Source organism: Adiantum capillus-veneris, chromosome 9, assembly GCF_014529385.1.
Source record: "Adiantum capillus-veneris isolate H3 chromosome 9, ASM1452938v2, whole genome shotgun sequence".
NCBI classification, from domain to species: Eukaryota; Viridiplantae; Streptophyta; class Polypodiopsida; order Polypodiales; family Pteridaceae; genus Adiantum; species Adiantum capillus-veneris.
This window is the reverse complement of record NC_140939.1, coordinates 154,948,814-154,966,986: the sequence shown is the minus strand read 5'-3', so window position 1 is coordinate 154,966,986 and position 18,173 is coordinate 154,948,814. Positions and strand designations below refer to the sequence as shown.

At 39.5% G+C, this 18,173-nt stretch overlaps 1 protein-coding gene across 1 annotated transcript; it reads left to right on the top strand.

Annotated features, from left to right (window-relative positions):
• Nucleotides 1–12,258: 12,258 nt before the first annotated feature.
• On the top strand, nt 12,259–17,527 carry LOC147451430 (protein CLT2, chloroplastic-like). Its single transcript, XM_086520338.1, has 10 exons — nt 12,259–12,818; nt 13,722–13,867; nt 14,055–14,092; nt 14,246–14,361; nt 15,417–15,519; nt 15,602–15,637; nt 16,243–16,293; nt 16,399–16,522; nt 16,618–16,743; nt 17,032–17,527. Exons 1-10 carry the CDS (start codon nt 12,364–12,366, stop codon nt 17,190–17,192), a joined length of 1,356 nt encoding a protein of 451 aa, XP_086376464.1. The 5' UTR covers nt 12,259–12,363; the 3' UTR covers nt 17,193–17,527.
• Nucleotides 17,528–18,173: the final 646 nt, after the last annotated feature.

Here is an 18,173-nt window from a genome sequence, read left to right as displayed (position 1 = left end):
TAAATATTCATTTTTATATTTTTAAAGAGGAAGATGTTCTTTGCAATTTCCTAGCTCCGTTTGTATACTTTCAACGTTTTAAATGAGCTAAAATAAAATTGACAATATGTACATCACGATGCATGTATCTTCCAAGAGGCTTTATTTTTGAAGCAAACCGTGATAACGTGCAAAATATAAACTCGGGTATTTTGTTCTATAAAAAAAAATTGAATTGTTTTGGATTTTTAACATGTTCTGTTAGATCTAGACAATTTTATTAGAAGTGACTTAATATTTTTATTGGATTTTACACGAGTAAACATACCATTTTAAAGTCAAAAGGATTATCAACCTGACTAAACATAATCTTGCATAATTTTTTGAATTCTTCAAGTCAGTGTATGCTTTGTTTGAACTAGTGTGAGAGTGCACGGTGAAAAATATAAGTTAAAAATTCACAATATGCTGAAATGTTTCAAATTTTAAACATGTATTGTTTGATCTGGATGAAGTTCTTATAAACTACTTGTTTGCTTTGCATTTTACACTTGTCAACATTGCATTTTAAAGTGAAAATTGTTTCCAATTTTTATCAATATATTCATGCACATTTCTTAAAGTCTTCAAGTCATGGTTATGATTTGTCTGAACTAGCGTGAAAGTGTTAGTGCAGTGTGCAGCCATGAATTTGTATTTCATATGTTGTTTTAATTGTCCACTGCTAAAATGACACCATATCAAAAGAAAATTATTATGTGTGTCATTCGAAAAGAATGTAATTTGGCAACATCATCATGTGCAGATGGTCGCATACAGCAGATTAGTGAAAGTGACGTCTTCATCAAAGACCTCACTAACTAGTGCTATATGGGAGGACCTAGAGGTAAGTTTGCAAGGTGAAGGCCAATATGAGTTGTTGATTCCAACAAGGATACAAGAATTTGACCCCCACCACAAGGTTAGGACAATGTTGGGCAATATGAAAGTTTGTTTTGCAGAGACTTAAAGAAAGATATCCCTCCTGCCTGCGATATGACAAAATTAGAGCTCTGGGACAAATTATGGGAGGAATAGAAAGTCAAGATGAAGCGTGTGAAAGCTCATGACCAAGCCTCCTTGCCCAAGAGATTGAAGTGGGCAAAGATACACAAGCAGTTGTGGGTGCCCGATCAGATGCCAGTGGCATCGGCATAATCATGCCTACGGCTTTGAATGCCAAGTGCACTTATCTAATTGGCATTCCCCACCACGAGGCCTTGGTAGAAGGTACACTGGTTGGAGCAGGCTCTTTTGGTGTGTGCACATTGTACACCATCAAAGGCATCTCTTTCTTTCCGTACCACATTACATATGTGGGAAAATGCTACAAGGGAGAGAGTGAAGCAAAATTTAATAGCTTCCAAATAGAGCAAGGAATGTAAACGCTTCACCCCTCCATTGTAATATGCATTGGCTTTACAAAGCTCCTTGGATCACGATATTTCCATACTACAATGGGGGCACCTTGGGGACATGATGTGCCGCTTTTCATTCGCCCACGAAGCATTCAGACGCCACATGCATAGGCTACAACATGGTTGGAGGTCATTGTCACCAGTAAATCGGCGCTTACCGGAGATAGAGACAGCGCAGATCAAAGTAGTGATTGAGCAGATGCTAGCAATCTGTCATGCATTAATGGATGGCGTTGCAGCTGCTCACTCGGCTGGTATAGTGCACAACGACTTGCACCCGTTCAACATAATGTTGGAGTTTACTCGTACAAATAAACCCCGTGTTGGCATCATTGATTGGGGAATGATGCTCAAAATGCCAGGTAAGCGCGTGTCAATTAATTATCTGCATCCAAGCGGACAGTCGGACCCTGCAGTTTTGGAGGCACAGAAAGCAAGGAAAGCAGAGATTGCAAAGCAACCATGGATTGCTCCAGAACTATACGATCCACGGTACGTAGATGCGTACACAAAATTGAGCGACATTTATACATTGGGTTATTTATTTGACATGTTGATAGATTTTGGAGTGCAACTAGGAAAGTTTATTTTCCATAAGAAGTATTTTACCACCCTGACCAAGATGTTATGAGGGCCATTCAGATTAAAGTAGACTATTGGATGATGTTAGCAGAGAGGGAAAATAGAATAAATGCATCTGATGTTTGATATTTTTCAAAAAACATTTAAAGAGAGACCTTAATCCTGTCCAACGACCGCTTGTTGAACTTGCACCATCTTTTTATCCGGCCTCAACATGTGATATACATGTTTCTTTTCCGAGGTATTTCATTTGTATTGATGTGTATTATGTGGTTTGGGGTGGTTCACCTCATTGAGTCATGTCTTGTATTTCTATCGGATCAACTGTCTTGTATTTTAATCGGATCAATTATCTTTAGTAGTTTCAAATTTGTCGTGTTATCCGGGATATTTCAAAATTTTCTTGTGGTTCAATTGGGTCCGTCCATTGTGATTTTGTTTAGTCGCATCATTTGTGATTTGATTTAGTCGGTTTACGACGTCTTATGTAGTGGACAAGACTGGTCTGCTTTGTGTATCTGTGAGACTGCTAAATCATGAGAATATATTTTTGTCAATGATACTAAATATTTGTTATTTGTCCATTGCAGCTCTAAGATAAAATGGCCGATGAAGAACAAGTTTGTGGCACCCAATCAGTGCTTGATGATCAACATCAAGCGGTTGTTTATGCATTTCAGTGCATGAAGTTTCTAGCGCACGGTATGTCGGCACAGCAAGCGACACGCATTGCTCCACGACTTTCAAAATAGGCAAATCCAAATCATATGCAATGAAAAGAGATCAATAAAGAAGTGACCAAGGACATGATCAAAACAATATGGCCATGTGAGGATGCGGAGATAAAGAAAGGAAGGTGGAAGATATGGAAGTGCCTCCACGAAGCGATCAAGCAAAATGCTGAGAGGATCTACTTGGAAGTTTATGGTCATCCACTCCACAATGCAGATTGTGCATTATATTTTGCAAAAATGTTATATGTTCATTTTGTGCAGCAGCGACCAGTACTAAGTAGACTTTTTGTCGAAGGAGACAACTGCTGCCACCCATGATATCAAGGAGAGTTGTGTCACTTTCACCCGAGATGAGCTGGCATTGATAGTTGAAGGCGTCGACCCAAAGTTAAAGAGAGAGAAAGATATTTACACGACATAACTGGCAGAGAAAGATGTAGAAATAAAACAACTTTCTATAGCCACCCAAACACCCCAACCCTCACAGGTCCAGATGGAGAAAAGTATTCACCGCTTAAGCCAAGACGCTCAGAATTTGACACAGCGAGTGAATCCTCCACCTGTACAAGGGACACACCTCAGTCACCTTGTCCTACATCCAAATTTGGTCCCCTCATCTACTTCGGATACATCTTCATCTTCCCAATGTCTAGTTTGCTACAAGAATTTTGATGGATGGAGTGGATACTATACATTGACATGTGGTCATTATTATCACTTCGTCTGTCTTATTCGTTTGATGCAAAATAGTAGCTGATGCACAATCTGTTCACAAGATATTCCACAAGGAATATATGTTATATTTGGCATGGCAAATGAGTATAAATTCAAGCAAACCCGCCAAGATACCCTAGCACGATAAGAAATTTGTTTGGTGACCAAGATGCTGGTTCTGAGCATATCAATTGAGATCGACAAACTATGTCTAATCACAAATATGAAACATTGTATATTATCAAAACACATTCAATACAAGCTCTTTTATAATGGTTTTTGATACAATCTTCCTTCTACTCTCAAGATATATTGAATTCGTGAAGTTGTTATCTCGTTCTAAGTCTGTGTGTTGTGGGTCTCCTTGTAATTCAACTTCCACATGTATTACCAGATTCTCTTCTATTTCGTCTATAGTGCATTGAGATACACCGACATTGAACTCTTCTTCGTCTTCCAGTTGACAATCATACAACTAGGTTGGCATTTTCTCCTCGTAGCCAGCACTTTTGATGTGATGCAATGTTTTTTCATTGCAAAACATATACATTAATTTTTTTGCAATGTCTGCTAGTAGTCTGTTGTGAATAGTGCTATGAACATACTTGTACATACTCCAGTTTCTCTCTGAACTTGAGTTTGTTGCACATTCTGCTAGTACTTTCATTGCAATGGGACATAAGGTCGAGTAATGCTCTTCACCATTCATCATCCACCACTTCCATGCAAGTTGCTCTTTTGCCATTGACTATACAAAATCATTCGCAAAAGGACCTTTTTTTAATATAAATGCACTCATTTCTTTGATACAATCAATTCGGTCCTGAAAGTTGGAGTAGAATGTGTTGACTACATGATAGAAATCACTGACCATCTCTGTATTGGACATTAGATCTAAATTCCAATACTACGGATCAAGCATGTAAGCCACATTACGGAGTGGACTATGAGCGCTCTTCCATCTTGCATGAAAATACTTGGCCAAAATTCATTCATGTTTGCCAGAGATCGAACGGTAGTCGCCACTCCTTCTCTACTGTAGACTCTTTCAGCTCCTCGGGATTTTCAAGACTTTGTTGGACTGACCACCATGTCATCCACACTTTGCCCATATTTGGCGCCTTTTGATCAAGGTTGCGAATCGCAAATATAACGGGCATCATTACATGGTATGCATCCATTACACTCCTCCACCAAGCAACCTTGTTTATGTTGTCATGTAGACATGTAATTTTCTCTTTCATTTTTTCTTTTTGCTCAAGCTCCATTCATCAAAGGCCGTGTTCAATCACAGCGCACTTATTGCAGAGAAGTGATTCCAATGTATAAAAATGTGTGCAAAACCGAGTTTCAACATCACTGATGTGCGCATTCTGTACAAATTGAGCACTCTTTGTCATTTCAAGATAATTTCACAACCTGACGCGTTGTGTCAATTATTTTGGAGAACCATGTGGTTTCTTCATTAGTGTACCAATCCTTTAGCACTTAAGCTGTGCGTATTACAACCATTGGCAAAAGTGTGTGGAAAGCACTTCTTTATTAATTTACTAACATTTTTACAATTCTTTGCGTTGTCCATGACTATTTGAATGACATGTTCAGCACCAATTTCTATAATTAAATTAATCAAAAACTCAAAAATATATTTGCCACTTTTAATTGCACCAGAACTGTCAATCGCCTTTATGAATGTTTCTCCCCTTGGACAAACCAACATTACATTGATCAGTGGTCTTCTTTGAACATTTGACCAACCATCACTCACAAGTGTGTATCCTGAAAGCGAAATATTCCCCAAGTATTATTTTGCTAACACGCTCTTTGACTTTAATGTAACACTTGTCCAAGAGAACATTTCGTATTGTGTGATAAGAAGGAGCTAAAAATCCTAGGCCAAACTCACCGATTTTCTTCCAAGCGACCTTCCAATGATTGTTGTCTACCATGACGAGAGCACTTCCATTGAAGAATATTGCTTTGGCGAGTGCAATTTGTGCTTCTTGTAGAGACTGTATCCGAAAGCTTTGATACAATGAATTTTCACGCATTTGACCAAGTCCACCTTCATTGTGACGCTTAAAAGGAACGGTGCTTGACATTTCCTCTCCCTGCGTAGGCTATTCTCCAAGGTTAGTTCGTGTAACCACAGGATCAGTAGAGTTAATATTTGGCTCTGACTGCTCGTGACTTGTATCCATAATAGAGATATATATCTCCTGTCTTTTGCCACCTTTTTTGGCGAGCTCTTCTCTCAAACGCTTTGCAATTGCAAGTGCCTAAGGATGTTCACGTTTCTTACAAAAAAATTTAGCATTACCCAAAAAATGGTCCCTAATACGTGGTGCACCACCTGATTTTGTGAGTGAAGCAAAATTTACAATGCCACTCCATATATCGACCGCATATGTTGTGAGCATAACCCCAGCTTTTTTATTCTTTGGCTTCTTCGTACCACTTGTGCCGACATTTTGCTCCATTGCTTTTAAATTAAAATTGAAGACAAAAGAACTAGATGTTTAATTTTTAAAACATTTTTCTTCTTTTCAATATATATTAAAAAACCATTCACTAGGAAAGTAATAAAATCTACATGATATGAGATTTTCAATGCACACTAGTCAATCCACATATCGATCACCTATGTTGTGAGCAAACATACGCATTGCAATGCACTCTCTGCACGGCATAATAAATACAACAATGCTATGAATTTCTCAATGCAATTATTATTATGATGATTATTTATACGTCCTCTTTGATCTGCAAACAATAAGAAACATCTAATTTCAAATGCTACAAAGAATAATCAACTTCTACACTGAACGATGTCAGTTGTTTGCAAAAAAACACACAAAAGCAATAAAACCTATGGTTGGTCATGTCATACAGTACTAATCTTTCATAATACATAATGCACTCTCTGTATTGGGCAATGCATGAAATAACGCAAAGAAATCTTCAATATAATCACACAATTGAGAACTACTTGTACCTAGTCAAGGATTGTAGCCCCCTTATGCAACCAATTCAATATATAAAAGCTATTTTCACCCAATTAAGGATTATAGCTCTTATATTGTGTAGTGAGAATGTATATCAACTCAAATCTATGATGGTGAAAAATGTAAGACTTCAAGGATCTTTATATGCCCAGTACACTAGTACAGGACATCCAACCCTTGACTATCAACTCGTCATTTACATATGCTCATCTTCTAAAACCAATTACAGCCCTCATTTGGACCAATGGCTTTGTTGCAAGCATGACTCTCCAAATTTTCAATTGTTTTAGTTTCGTACCTTTATGTTTGGTAAAGGAACTAAATATTTTTAGAAGTGGTTACCAAATTAAGAATCACGTTCAGCCAAAAAAAGGACATGTGACTTGTAACCTTAGGTCAATTCACAAGGAGATGACAATACCTGGCACTTGGATACACTCCCGAGGGATTTGCCTAGTCAAAGCACCACAATAAGCACGATGTTTACTTTGTATAATTAAGCGCGTCGGGGTTTTTAATTTTCTTGGTGGGCCCGTCGAAAAAATAAAAAACCTCAGTGGGACCCAAAAGGGAATATTCTTTTACCCAGCGGGCTAACCGGCTCTAAGGATTTTTGCAAGTCATCATCAAAGTCGCGTTAACAATTAACGTAATCACATGTTTTCTTGTGTAGTTACTAGAGTTATTAACGTAATCACACGATCGTACTCATGTCGCTGAAATCCCTAGTAGAGGGGTTTTATAAATACCTCTTGAACACACGTGCTATAGGTATTTTTGAAAAGTGGACCCCAGGGTTGCTACTCCAATGGAAACATGTTTGAAATTGAGTCTTCATGGTGTTGGAGATCTTGTTGATGTCACTCTTTATCTGTAGACTATTATGGTTGGATGCATTATTAATGTATGTAATATGAGGCTAGATATTCAACTTTCAGTCTCACAAGTCATCAGATTTATGCATAGCCCAGGGTCTAAGCATTGGTGGATTGTCAAAAGGATCTTTCCCTACTTGAGTGGCACTTTACATCTTGGGTTGTTTTATCCCAAGGGGGGATTATTGCCACCTGATTTACATGCTTCTTTGAGCTCATATTGGGTTGATTGTTATGACACACGAGTGTCCACAAGTGGTTTTTGTTTCATGCTCGGCAGTTCATGCATATCATGGTTGAGCAAGAAGAAACCTATTATGGCCATTTCTAGTTGTGAAGTTGAGTATAGGGTAGTCTTCCCAAGTATGATTGAGTGTGTATGGCTGAGATGCCTTATGGATGATTTGGGTGTTGGACAAAAGATTGCCAACATCATCTACAGTGACAGTCAGAGTGCACTGGCAGTTGCAAGGAACCCAACTTTTCATGCTTTCACAAAGCACATTGAGGTGCACTATCACTATTTCATAGAGAGACTGAACAGGAGAGATCAACTTGGCTTATGTGCCAACACAAGACAACCTTGCAGATTTATTCACAAAGGCATTGCCTCGTGAGAAGTTCAAAGCTTTCTGCAAAGATTTGGGATTTCTTCCCTTTGTGGATGGATCATGTCCTAACGGCACACTTCCCTATACACTATGTACTAGCTCTCATTCATTGCATCACTCCCATGCAGGATTTGCTACCATATATGCGGTAGTGATGTGTGTGAGCACACTTAGGACTACCCTGGGGTACTTTTTTCCTCACTTATGACCGCCTCAGGATACTTTTTCCCTCACTAGGAGATTTTTTTCCCGTGCATTGTATATACACCCATCACTCTAGGGTTAACTTATCTTTCTCTCGGTGCACTAAGCAATACACTCTCTGTTGTGTGCCTTGAGCTTCTTCATCTTCTCCAAGTTGTCTGTGCATCCTTGAGACCCTAATTACATTATTTTGTAAGCATTTTGCTTTCTGAAAAGAATGAATTCAAAAAACTTAATCGTGTTTTTATAAGAAACGCTCACATAATTATAAGGTGCATGTTGTAAAAAGCAAAATTGATCACACATAGAGGCTATGACATCATCAATGATGAGAAACCACAAGAGACATTCATATTAAATGATGAATGCCTTCTTTACACTAGAAAATTATGTAGTACTTAGGCCCTTCGTGAGAAAGTCATGCAAGTGTCACACGCTCCTTATGTGGAACAACATGGAATTGTAGCTATGACTCACCATTGAAACATATCTTTATTAGCCATGTTTGAGGAAGTACATTGAGAATAGTGCACTGTCTCCTTAATAAGATCATACTTGAAGTCGACTAAGATATAAGGGCGGGGTAATGCCACCAATTTATTTTATTTGGTAAAGGCTAGATTCCTCTATGGAGCAATTTATTAAAAAAAAGAATGATCCATACATGTACATATATTGTTCCTGGTGAGTATCTTTTTTATTATCGGCAAAGAGTCATCACTTGTGTCAGAACCTTTGTAATGGAAATGGCCTATGAACTTTGAGAATATCGAAATTAGGAGAATTAGAGAAAGCATTTTTGTGAGACTACTTTGAGAACATAGAGGGCGAACTTAATTGATGGTAGCAACATAATCATAGTACTTAATTAACTTGGCATGAAAATAACTTTTGTAGGAGAGAGAGTTTAGAGAACTTGACAACATTTGAGGACCGGATTTATGTGGATCCGATCGCCCCTCCAATAGGCTTTTGTAGTATAGATTCTCCCATCAAGAGAGACTTGGTACAATACAATCTTTGTGTTCCTTGTGACCTAGGTGATGCAATGAAGATGGAAAGCTTCATGCATCACGAGCATAACATAAACTTTGCAAAAAGCATTAACTATCCCAAGCCTCGGTCCCAAGGCCTCAAACACCTTCGAAGGTGCAGAGAGCTAGCGGGGAATGAGGGTAGGGAAGAGGAAGAAGAAACATTCCATCGGAGAAAGAAATAGTTCCTCGCTTATCATCACTCTTCTTGCTAGCATACATAATAGCATAGTAATGAAGATGGATAAGATGGCAAGCTTAAGCATTGAAGCATGGCTCTTGGTTGGATTTGCATTCCATAGCCAAGAGTAGGCTCTCAACTTCTCTACTAGCTTGGAAAAGGAGATGGAACTCTTGCACTTTGCACTTCACACCATGAGAGTGTGTATGAGTGTGTGTGGGAGAGTATACCCCCCAAGCAGCCCCCCTTCTTGCTTTGGTTGACCCCCCCCTTCCCCCCCCCCCTCCCTTGTAGCTCATGCTTGAAGCTCATTGGACCCTTTCAGGCCTAGCCAATCACATGCAAGAGGTATATCAAGCAACAAGGGTAGTCTTGGGACAAGTGTCCCCCTTTTCCCTTTGAGAGAGGACTTGATAAATGCAAAAACAATAAATTAAATTAACTAATTTATCATTGGATCCCTTGGGAGGCCAATCAATAGGCGTTACACACCATGAGGGCAACATGGGTAGGGTCTTGATATGTGTCCTTTTGCTGCCTCTTGAAACTTGGTCTCACCTTGTGTGTGTGTGTGTGTGTGTGTGTGTGTGTGTGTGTGTGTGTGTGTGTGTGTGTGTGTGTGTGTGTGTGTTCTCTCTCATCCCCCTAGCTTTAGGGCTCGCGCCCCTTTGTGTATGGATACTTTTGACTTTGTGGAAAACAAGCACCTTAGTCACCGAGCGTGAAAAAGCACCTCAAGCTTGGGTGGTGTTCCCACAAGCACCTCAAGTTCCCTAGTCAACAAGCACGACAAGCACCTTAGTCATCAAGCACCTCAAGCTTGGGCCGGGTTCCCACCTCAAGCTCAGTCCTAGCTTACCTAAGGTCAAAGGACTTTTAACACTAACCTTTGGAGGTCTTTAATGAAGCTAACCCTAAGGTCTTTTAAGCTCCATTGGCTAGCTTTGCTCTTTGACATACCATCTCTCATTTGAACCCCTTTACCATTGGCCCGGTGTTGAGATAAATCTTTAAGCACATGTTTATATTCTAACCCTTGTTCTCGTTTATTCTCCCACATTAAATGATCAAATTTTAATATGAGAAAATCATTTGGGTTGGTTAGATATTAGATTTTATGACAACCTTTCTTTCTCCCATTGTATGCGTCTCCACTTAGTTGGAAGAAATTGTGTGTGGTCTTGAGACACCAAAAAATATGATTTCGGGGTTGCTTTTAAACCGGTTTGATCTTTGAAAATTACGTAGAGATCTTTAAAGGAGTCTTCATCTTTAAATGAAGATTTTGAATACCTCTAGCACTAACTTGCTCAAGTTTCTTGTTACAAGGGCTTCTCGAGTGACGAAAATGTTGTATAGAGCTCATTTTTTGAACTTTTCACTTCTGAAATATTCTTAGACCCTTAAAGAACACCTTACTAAAGGCTTGTGAATGTTTTAGAGCTTTTTTAACATATGTGGCTTTGGCATTGACATTCTTGCTTCTTTGATGACTTGTTTCAAGGCATATTGCTAGAGCAACCTTGCGTCAGACGGGCTTTTTGGACATCCTCCGCTTTATGTGTTTGAAGAGCATAAAAAGATTCTACCATAGATTATGCACTTTATACAAAAGACCTTGGCAACCACTCTAAGATGCATCAGATAACCCACAAGGGTAGTGGTTCTCATCTAGCTTACTCAAAACCAACATATGAAATAGTATGGAAAATTTTGTGTTGAAGAACTTGTCATTTTGCTACTAGATTGCTTGGGGTTGTGAACATCATTTCCATCTTGTCAATTCGGTAAGATTTGGAAAGAAGGGATCAAGGTGGTATCCTCTGGTAAAGTGAGGGTGAACTTTTGGTTGTTCTATGCGCAAACAAAGCATAGGCCTTGCCCTCAAGGACCTTTTATCAACGCTTTACTGCCAATTCATGTTGATTGACGGTTCAAATTTTTGAGATTATGTATATTTATCGGTATTTTAGACAATGTTTTACCAAGTAGCTCACATTTTTTGTCATAAAAATTGTAGAGAAGCCAAAAATGGGCAAAATGCCCATTAAAATCAACTAGCTACCAATCTACATGCTTGAACATTGTGCCCATAAATAAGAAAAAAAAAAAGCTAAAAGCTTTGGCCCACTTCTCAAGTAGCTTGCCGCCAGTCCCTTCTTCTGCATAAGAGCATTATAAAAGCAGAAGATGTTGCGCTCACCTCTAGCCAGACTATGAGATAAACTTGGAACACCAACAACAACCAGGTCTACTTCCATGGAATTTCCATAACAAGAAGAATCTTGATGTCCATACATTGCCCTAGACATTGAAGGACATAGGGTCTTTAATAACCCCGAGCCATGGCATCTACGGTTGCCAACAGTCGATGCAAGACTCTCATGACAGCCTAAGAAAAGAGTGTGGGAAATGCCTCGTTTCCCCTTCCCGAATCGAACCCATTACCCCTTTATCGTTAGGCAGGTGCTCTAACCATGCCAACAAGTGTCTACTTCACCCACAGGGCAAAACACAACCTTTTATGTTAAACTGGTGTGAAAAGTAATCTCCAACATGGACCCGCCCTTTCTGATAGATCTCTCATGTGCCCAAGTTCGCTGCCCTTTTGTACCACCTCTCCCACTTTATCGAGCATCACGTTGGAGTTAGTCCAGAAGGAGATGCTATAGCAAATCTTTGCATCACGAGCGAGGTTTGAACCCTATGAGGGGAGGACAAGTAGAGTACGTAGCCAACCTATATCTCACACGAGCATGGGAGGAGATCGGATTTAGTGTGGGATTATTGAGCACCGTAGATCTTGGGCTTTCGTGGACAATGTTAGATATAGCAGAGGACCCGGCAGAGGAGTACGTAGGAAGATTGGAAGTATGCAGTTGTAGGCCTAGGCTATGTAATGAGGGAAAAGGTTGCCCTGCCTCTGCCACTTGAACAAGTGTCACCACTCTCATGCGCCTGTTTCCAACCTTCACGACTCGCATTCCATGCATGCCATGTTGCTCTCCGCGAGCTCCTCTTGCGCACTTCCTGTAAATCGACGTTGTCCAGAGAGCGCCTTCCATCGTCTGTATCCTGCGCTCTACACAATTCCTTGCACTCCCTCTGCAAAAGCGCGATCTGCGAGCAAGTCATGGGGCTCCGGAACACGACGTTCAAGGACAGGCTTCCCTGCCTCATTAGGGTTTTCACTCAGAGATGCTACTTCTGTCAGGAAAGGAAGCGCATTGTTGGTAAGAGGAGCCAATTCTGATAATGGCGAAACTGACCCTGAGAAGGCGTTCAGCATTGCAGGGATCTGGTTCTCACAAAAAGACTTGCAGATTGCACTCGGAGCTGCATTCGTGGTTGCATTCTCTGTCGCAAATAGAGTGCTCTACAAGATGGCTCTAGTGCCCATGAAGGAGTACCCGTTTTTCCTGGCTTTGTTCAACACGTTTGGGTTAGTTATATTTGTCCCCTCTCTCCTTTCTTTTGAATCCGTTTTCTTTCTGCAAGCCAATGAAACAAAGGGCCTCTATGTTTTTTGTTTGAAGAAAGACAAACAAAGATTATTAGCTATATCATTTGCAAATGGATTCAAATATTGTTAACTTTAAGAAGTCAGTCCATTCAGCATGATGATATGCAAAATGCGGCTGTTCTTTTCTAACAGAATGCTATCGGCTTGCTAGTTTGTCTAATTGCAGACTAGGGATGGATTTTCCAGCAGGGTTATAGTGGTTTAAATGTTTCTGTGGGCGTGCCAAGATTCAGGCCCAAGAAGTCAAGAGTCTTCTGAAGGGCTCTCTCTTCGTATTTTTGGAGCTTCATGGAGATTACATAGTTCCAAACTCAGCTTTCTGTTTTGTTGTTTGAAGGATATAGGGACCGCAGTATCAGTTACTGAGCTGAAGAGGTCCTTGTAACAGCCTTCCGTTTTGTTAGAGCTAGTGTTAAAAGGTACAGGTCTCGAAAGTGACATGCATATGTGCTCGAGTGCGATCACTGGGAATGATTAGTGATGCTATATAAGAGCTTATTTTTTAGAGTTCTTACAAGGTGATGACAGGTCTAGTTGCACATGCTGTGCTATAGCCATTGTATACCGCAATGAGGTTTCTTAGGACTTGACCATAGAGCCATTGGCTGTAAACCACATGTCTTCTTTCTCTTGGAAGGGTGTTTTGAACACCTTTGGGAGGCCTAGGGAGGGAGGGGTCCCTAGAAAGCAAAGGTAAACCACATGTAACAAAATAGAGACAGTTTGATGTCACATAGCCTACAGTTAATGGAATGCAAGACTCCTCAAATTACATCCCTTTGTTTCTATAAGCATGTCTGTTGTTTTTCTGAAACATTGCAGGTACGTTGTAGTTTACTTTTCAATTTTATATGCACGATATCGAGCACGTATAGTGACAGATGAGATGCTGAAGCTTCCAAAATCTCGTTTCGTTGCAGTCGGATTGCTTGAAGCCCTTGGTCTTGCTTCCGGCATGACAGCTGCTGGTACAAATCACCCTTTCCTTCATCTGTTGAAGTTTGTTTTTTTTTGTCACAGTTGACGTTGATATGAAATCTAAGTTGTACCGTGGAAAGGAATGGCCTCGCATTTCCATGCATCAAAGAGGTGTCATAGTCATTGTGGACTTTCTAACATGCTTTGCTGGTTGTTTTTACATATGTGAATAAGCAGCAGTCCTTCCTGGTGCCTCCATACCTGTTCTTTCCCAGGTAATGTTTCTGCATTAGTGTAATGGGAACCTGAGCAGATTAGTTTGCAAGTTTCTTCTATTAAATAATCTCATTGAGAAAAAAGAGTTGACATGAAATTTTGCAGAAGTTCTGGGTTAAGTTTTTTACTGACATTTGGTAAACTGGCTGCAGACCTTTTTGTTATGGCAACTTATATTCTCTATAATTTTTCTAAAGAAGAGATACTCCTTCAATCAAATCATGGGTTGTGGCTTTGTGCTTGCCGGAGTCATTCTTGCCCTTACAAGGTGTGAATCATTATTGCTTTGTTTTATGACATGAATGTGGAATAGTTTCATTGTATAGAGTGCTCGAGTCGAATAGGCCCTCCATTTCCAATTCTTCAATTTTGATGCCTGGGATCACTCTACACAGAAAGAAAGAAAGAAAGTTTAGTTTTGCCAAAGAATAAATGGGCCTTTGAAGCCCAAAACAATGTACAACTGCTGTAAGTGTCTCGTCATAAAATTGAACAAAATGAGGACATAATCATTTTGGCCGACAGAGAGTGTTAGGGTTGTTTGGGTAAAGATTACCCTTTCATCAACATTCCTGGTGAGAGGGAAGGGCTAACGGACGGACTATGTTTTAATCCTGAATAACTCTGTAAAAACCTGCACTGATAAAGCTGATGATTTTATTCTTCTTGTTTGGACAAGCAGTAAAGTTAAGGTAGCATGTTGTCAGGTTTTCAGCATTTTATTAGTTTGGTTATGTTTTGCCTCCTCTAGGCTGGTATGCAGTAGATTCTCACTTGAATTTTTAGCGTAAAGAAGGATTTAAGAATTTTCTCTGTTTGTATTTTCTTATGGAGCTGAAATTAGGATTGAAGTCTTTGTGCTGTAATATTCTTGCTGTGATTGTCCTATTTTGCCTAAGCCTTTTCTAAAAGCATTTCAATTAAATATTGTTTTTTTAACTATTTCTTGTTTGGAACATAAGATATTTAGTGAATTATTTTTTCTTTTTTATCCGGTGTGCTTTGCTTTTGTGTTTTGTGCAAGTGTTTCACCCTCTTTTATAATTTGTAAATTCACATTTTTCTGACCTTATGTAGATATAAGGTGCACAGTCTGGCTATATCACAATGGCCTGGAAACAGGCTCTTACCTGTTTCTCTTATTGGGCTCTTCAATGTCCATTCCATTGATTACTGGCTAGCTGTTAACAATTTCAATGACAGATTCTTTTACTGATCCTGTTTTGCATTTTTCTTTGGCTATTTACTTCCATGAACATATCCATAAGCTCGATTTCCAGGCTTTTACTATGCAAGTAAAGCAATTGTTGTTTTACATTCCAGCACAAGCAGTGGTTTTGCCTTTTCCCCCGATCATGCAGGCCTCTTTTGGCCATTTATCATGATTATATCAGCTTCATTTCAAGCTGCCGCCAGCATAATCAAGGTGAACAAAGTCGGCTTTGAATCCTTTTTTAAATATGAAAAGCTAGTAATATCCTGACACTAAGATGAATTCAATTTTTCAGGAATTCGTGTTTCGGGATGCTTCCGACCGCTTGCAGGTTTGCTGCTTTCTATCTCTTCTTTAGCTAAAACAACATTGTCATACATTATCATTGAATTTCTGTTAGCATTTTGCAATTTTCCATTGTCAAGATCGTCTCAGCAAAAATGCACCTAGAGGCCGCCAGTAGTCTTTTGAGTGCCATTAGGCCAAGATTGATGATCAAGGAAGCTGCCATGGAAAGGGAAAGGAGTTTGTGAAAGATTTCTTTCTAAGAAGGATATGAAAACCACTTCATGGATGTGTGTTAGGCAGTCAATTGAGATTCATCCACACTGGTGAGAGAGATGCCACCAATAAATGTGAGTTTTGCTTTATCCCTTGGTTCCATGAGATATGGTGTCTCACGCAACATCTTATTCTGGAGGCTGACTCACTCAAAGGTTACCAACTTGTGGCAAAGTGCAAGGGACGCACAGATGACATATCTTTTAAAATGTTTAGTATATGCCGACATTTGGGACTACGGAGAAACCTTGTATGGTGATTCGGAAAGGAACATGAGAAAATATTTTCCTTGAATTTGAATAGGCTTTGGACTAGGTGTCAGAAGTTTGTAGAAGAAGAACTTGTTATTAACCCTTTTTCTTTGTTTTCTTCCAGAGCAAATCAGTGGATATTTTTGTTGTCAATTCATTTGGATCAGGCTTCCAAGTATGTATGAGTGCAACTCATGCTTCAACCTTTGAGATTCTGGCTATGATGCATCACTTTGTGGGAGGGCTCTCTGAGTGAACTCAAAATTGTTTACATCTGCAGTCCTTGTTTGTTTTTCTTCTGCTTCCTTTGTTGTCGCAAGTGCGCGGAATTCCCTTCAGCCAGCTACCAGGTTATATCAAAAGTGGAGCTGGTTGTCTATTTAACATTGGCACGCATAGCACAGGCATGCTTGCTCCCTTGACCTTAATTGACAGTTTGTCGATATGATGTACGTTTGTAAAGGGTGTACCTGACTATTGGAGTTCTTCTGTTTTGCAGAATGTGCTAATGCCCCTCTGATCACATCTTGCTACATACTGATGAATCTGGCATTCAACATCTCTCTCTTGTCGCTTCTAAAAAGCTCATCCGCTGTTGTTGCATCCCTCTGCACAACACTTGCAGGTATGATGCCTATTCATGGCTTAGGGAATGTCCTTAGCAAGATTTGATCTTTAATGTTTCAGTTGATAGAAATATGGCATGTCTTGGTTTTCGGAACATCAGCTGTGCAATGTTGATTAGGAAATATATATTTGAAATAAGCTTGAAATTTGAGGGGTCCATAAATATCAGGGGTCTTTTGGTAATTTTCCCTTAAAATAAAGATGTGCTTCTCTCGTGTGTGTGTGTGTTCTAGAGTTGTATTATGCATTACGTTGCAACCACAGTGATGGCTGGCTTCCTTTGCAGTGCCTTTGTCTATCTACATGTTTACTCTTCCTCTTCCATTTGTGGGAGCACCAGCATCGCTTCCTCCACAATTCCTCCTTGGGACAGCAGTACTGATTTCTGGTTTAGCACTCTATAATTTTGCTGATCGAATCAGCAAAAAGCTGAAAGAGTCTCCATGAAGGTTCTTACAAGGTAGTGCTGCATTTCTGATCTACGACTCTACAACTGCGCTGAGCGCATCAGCACAGCAAGAAGCTGAAAGATTCTTGCTGAAATTTTTGAAAGGTAGTGGCAGAGACCTTCACAGTTGGAAGATGTGCTAGTTTCTGCCTTGCCAACTGTGTTTGTTGACTTGATCAAGAAAAGATGCCCCTTGATTGATTTGCCATCTGTACAGATTTGCTCTATTAATTGAAATGGATCATTCATTCGGAATTTATTGACCTCAACAGATCATCTGTTATGCTGTATTTACTATTCTTAAAGAGTGAAAACACACGGTTGCCACATTGCATTCTAAATGTTTCTGTACCTTCATTCGGCCTACTCTCATGCTTGTCTTGCAAGTAAAGACTTATTGTTTTGCTTTCAAAAGGGACTTGTTATTTGATTTTTGACCTACTTGCCCCAGTAAACGATAATTCCATTCTCAGCGCAAAATTTAGCAATGCGCATGATGGGTTTTGTTATACAAGTTGGGTTTTGTCAAATGAATAAGAGTAAAATTCGTGCAATTTGCGCTTTCCCAATTTGCGCATGATGGGTTTTGTTATACAAGTTGGGTTTTGTAAAATTTCCTTGGCCCTTTAGTTTATTAATTTCAATCAAAGGAGCATCATCACAAAGTCTAGTACTCATGCATATGGCTCAACAAGATGAGAGCACATATCTTCTATGAGAAGAAACAGAAGAAGAATAGAAGTTTTTAACGTCATAGGAACGATCCTAGGAGACCTCAAAGATGTATCCGAAGATCTTGAAAAGAATGGATACACAAGAGGGAACCATGATAACCAATCAACCACACTTGGGTCATAGAAAGGTTATTCCAATTTCCTCTTCTTAAAGCACTCAACTCACTTACTTATTCTAATTTCCTCTTCTTAATTAACTCAGTCTCTCACACACATATAAGAAGATAAGTTCTAATGTCATAGGAA

Excerpts from the sequence above, each read along its gene's own strand:
- LOC147451430 (XM_086520338.1), top strand. The coding sequence starts at position 12,364 with ATGCATGCCATGTTGCTCTCCGCGAGCTCCTCTTGCGCACTTCCTGTA. Across the intron at positions 16,294-16,398 it reads CATTTGGATCAGGCTTCCAA|TCCTTGTTTGTTTTTCTTCT; the intron begins GTATGTATGAGT and ends TTACATCTGCAG. Across the intron at positions 16,744-17,031 it reads CCTCTGCACAACACTTGCAG|TGCCTTTGTCTATCTACATG; the intron begins GTATGATGCCTA and ends CTTCCTTTGCAG.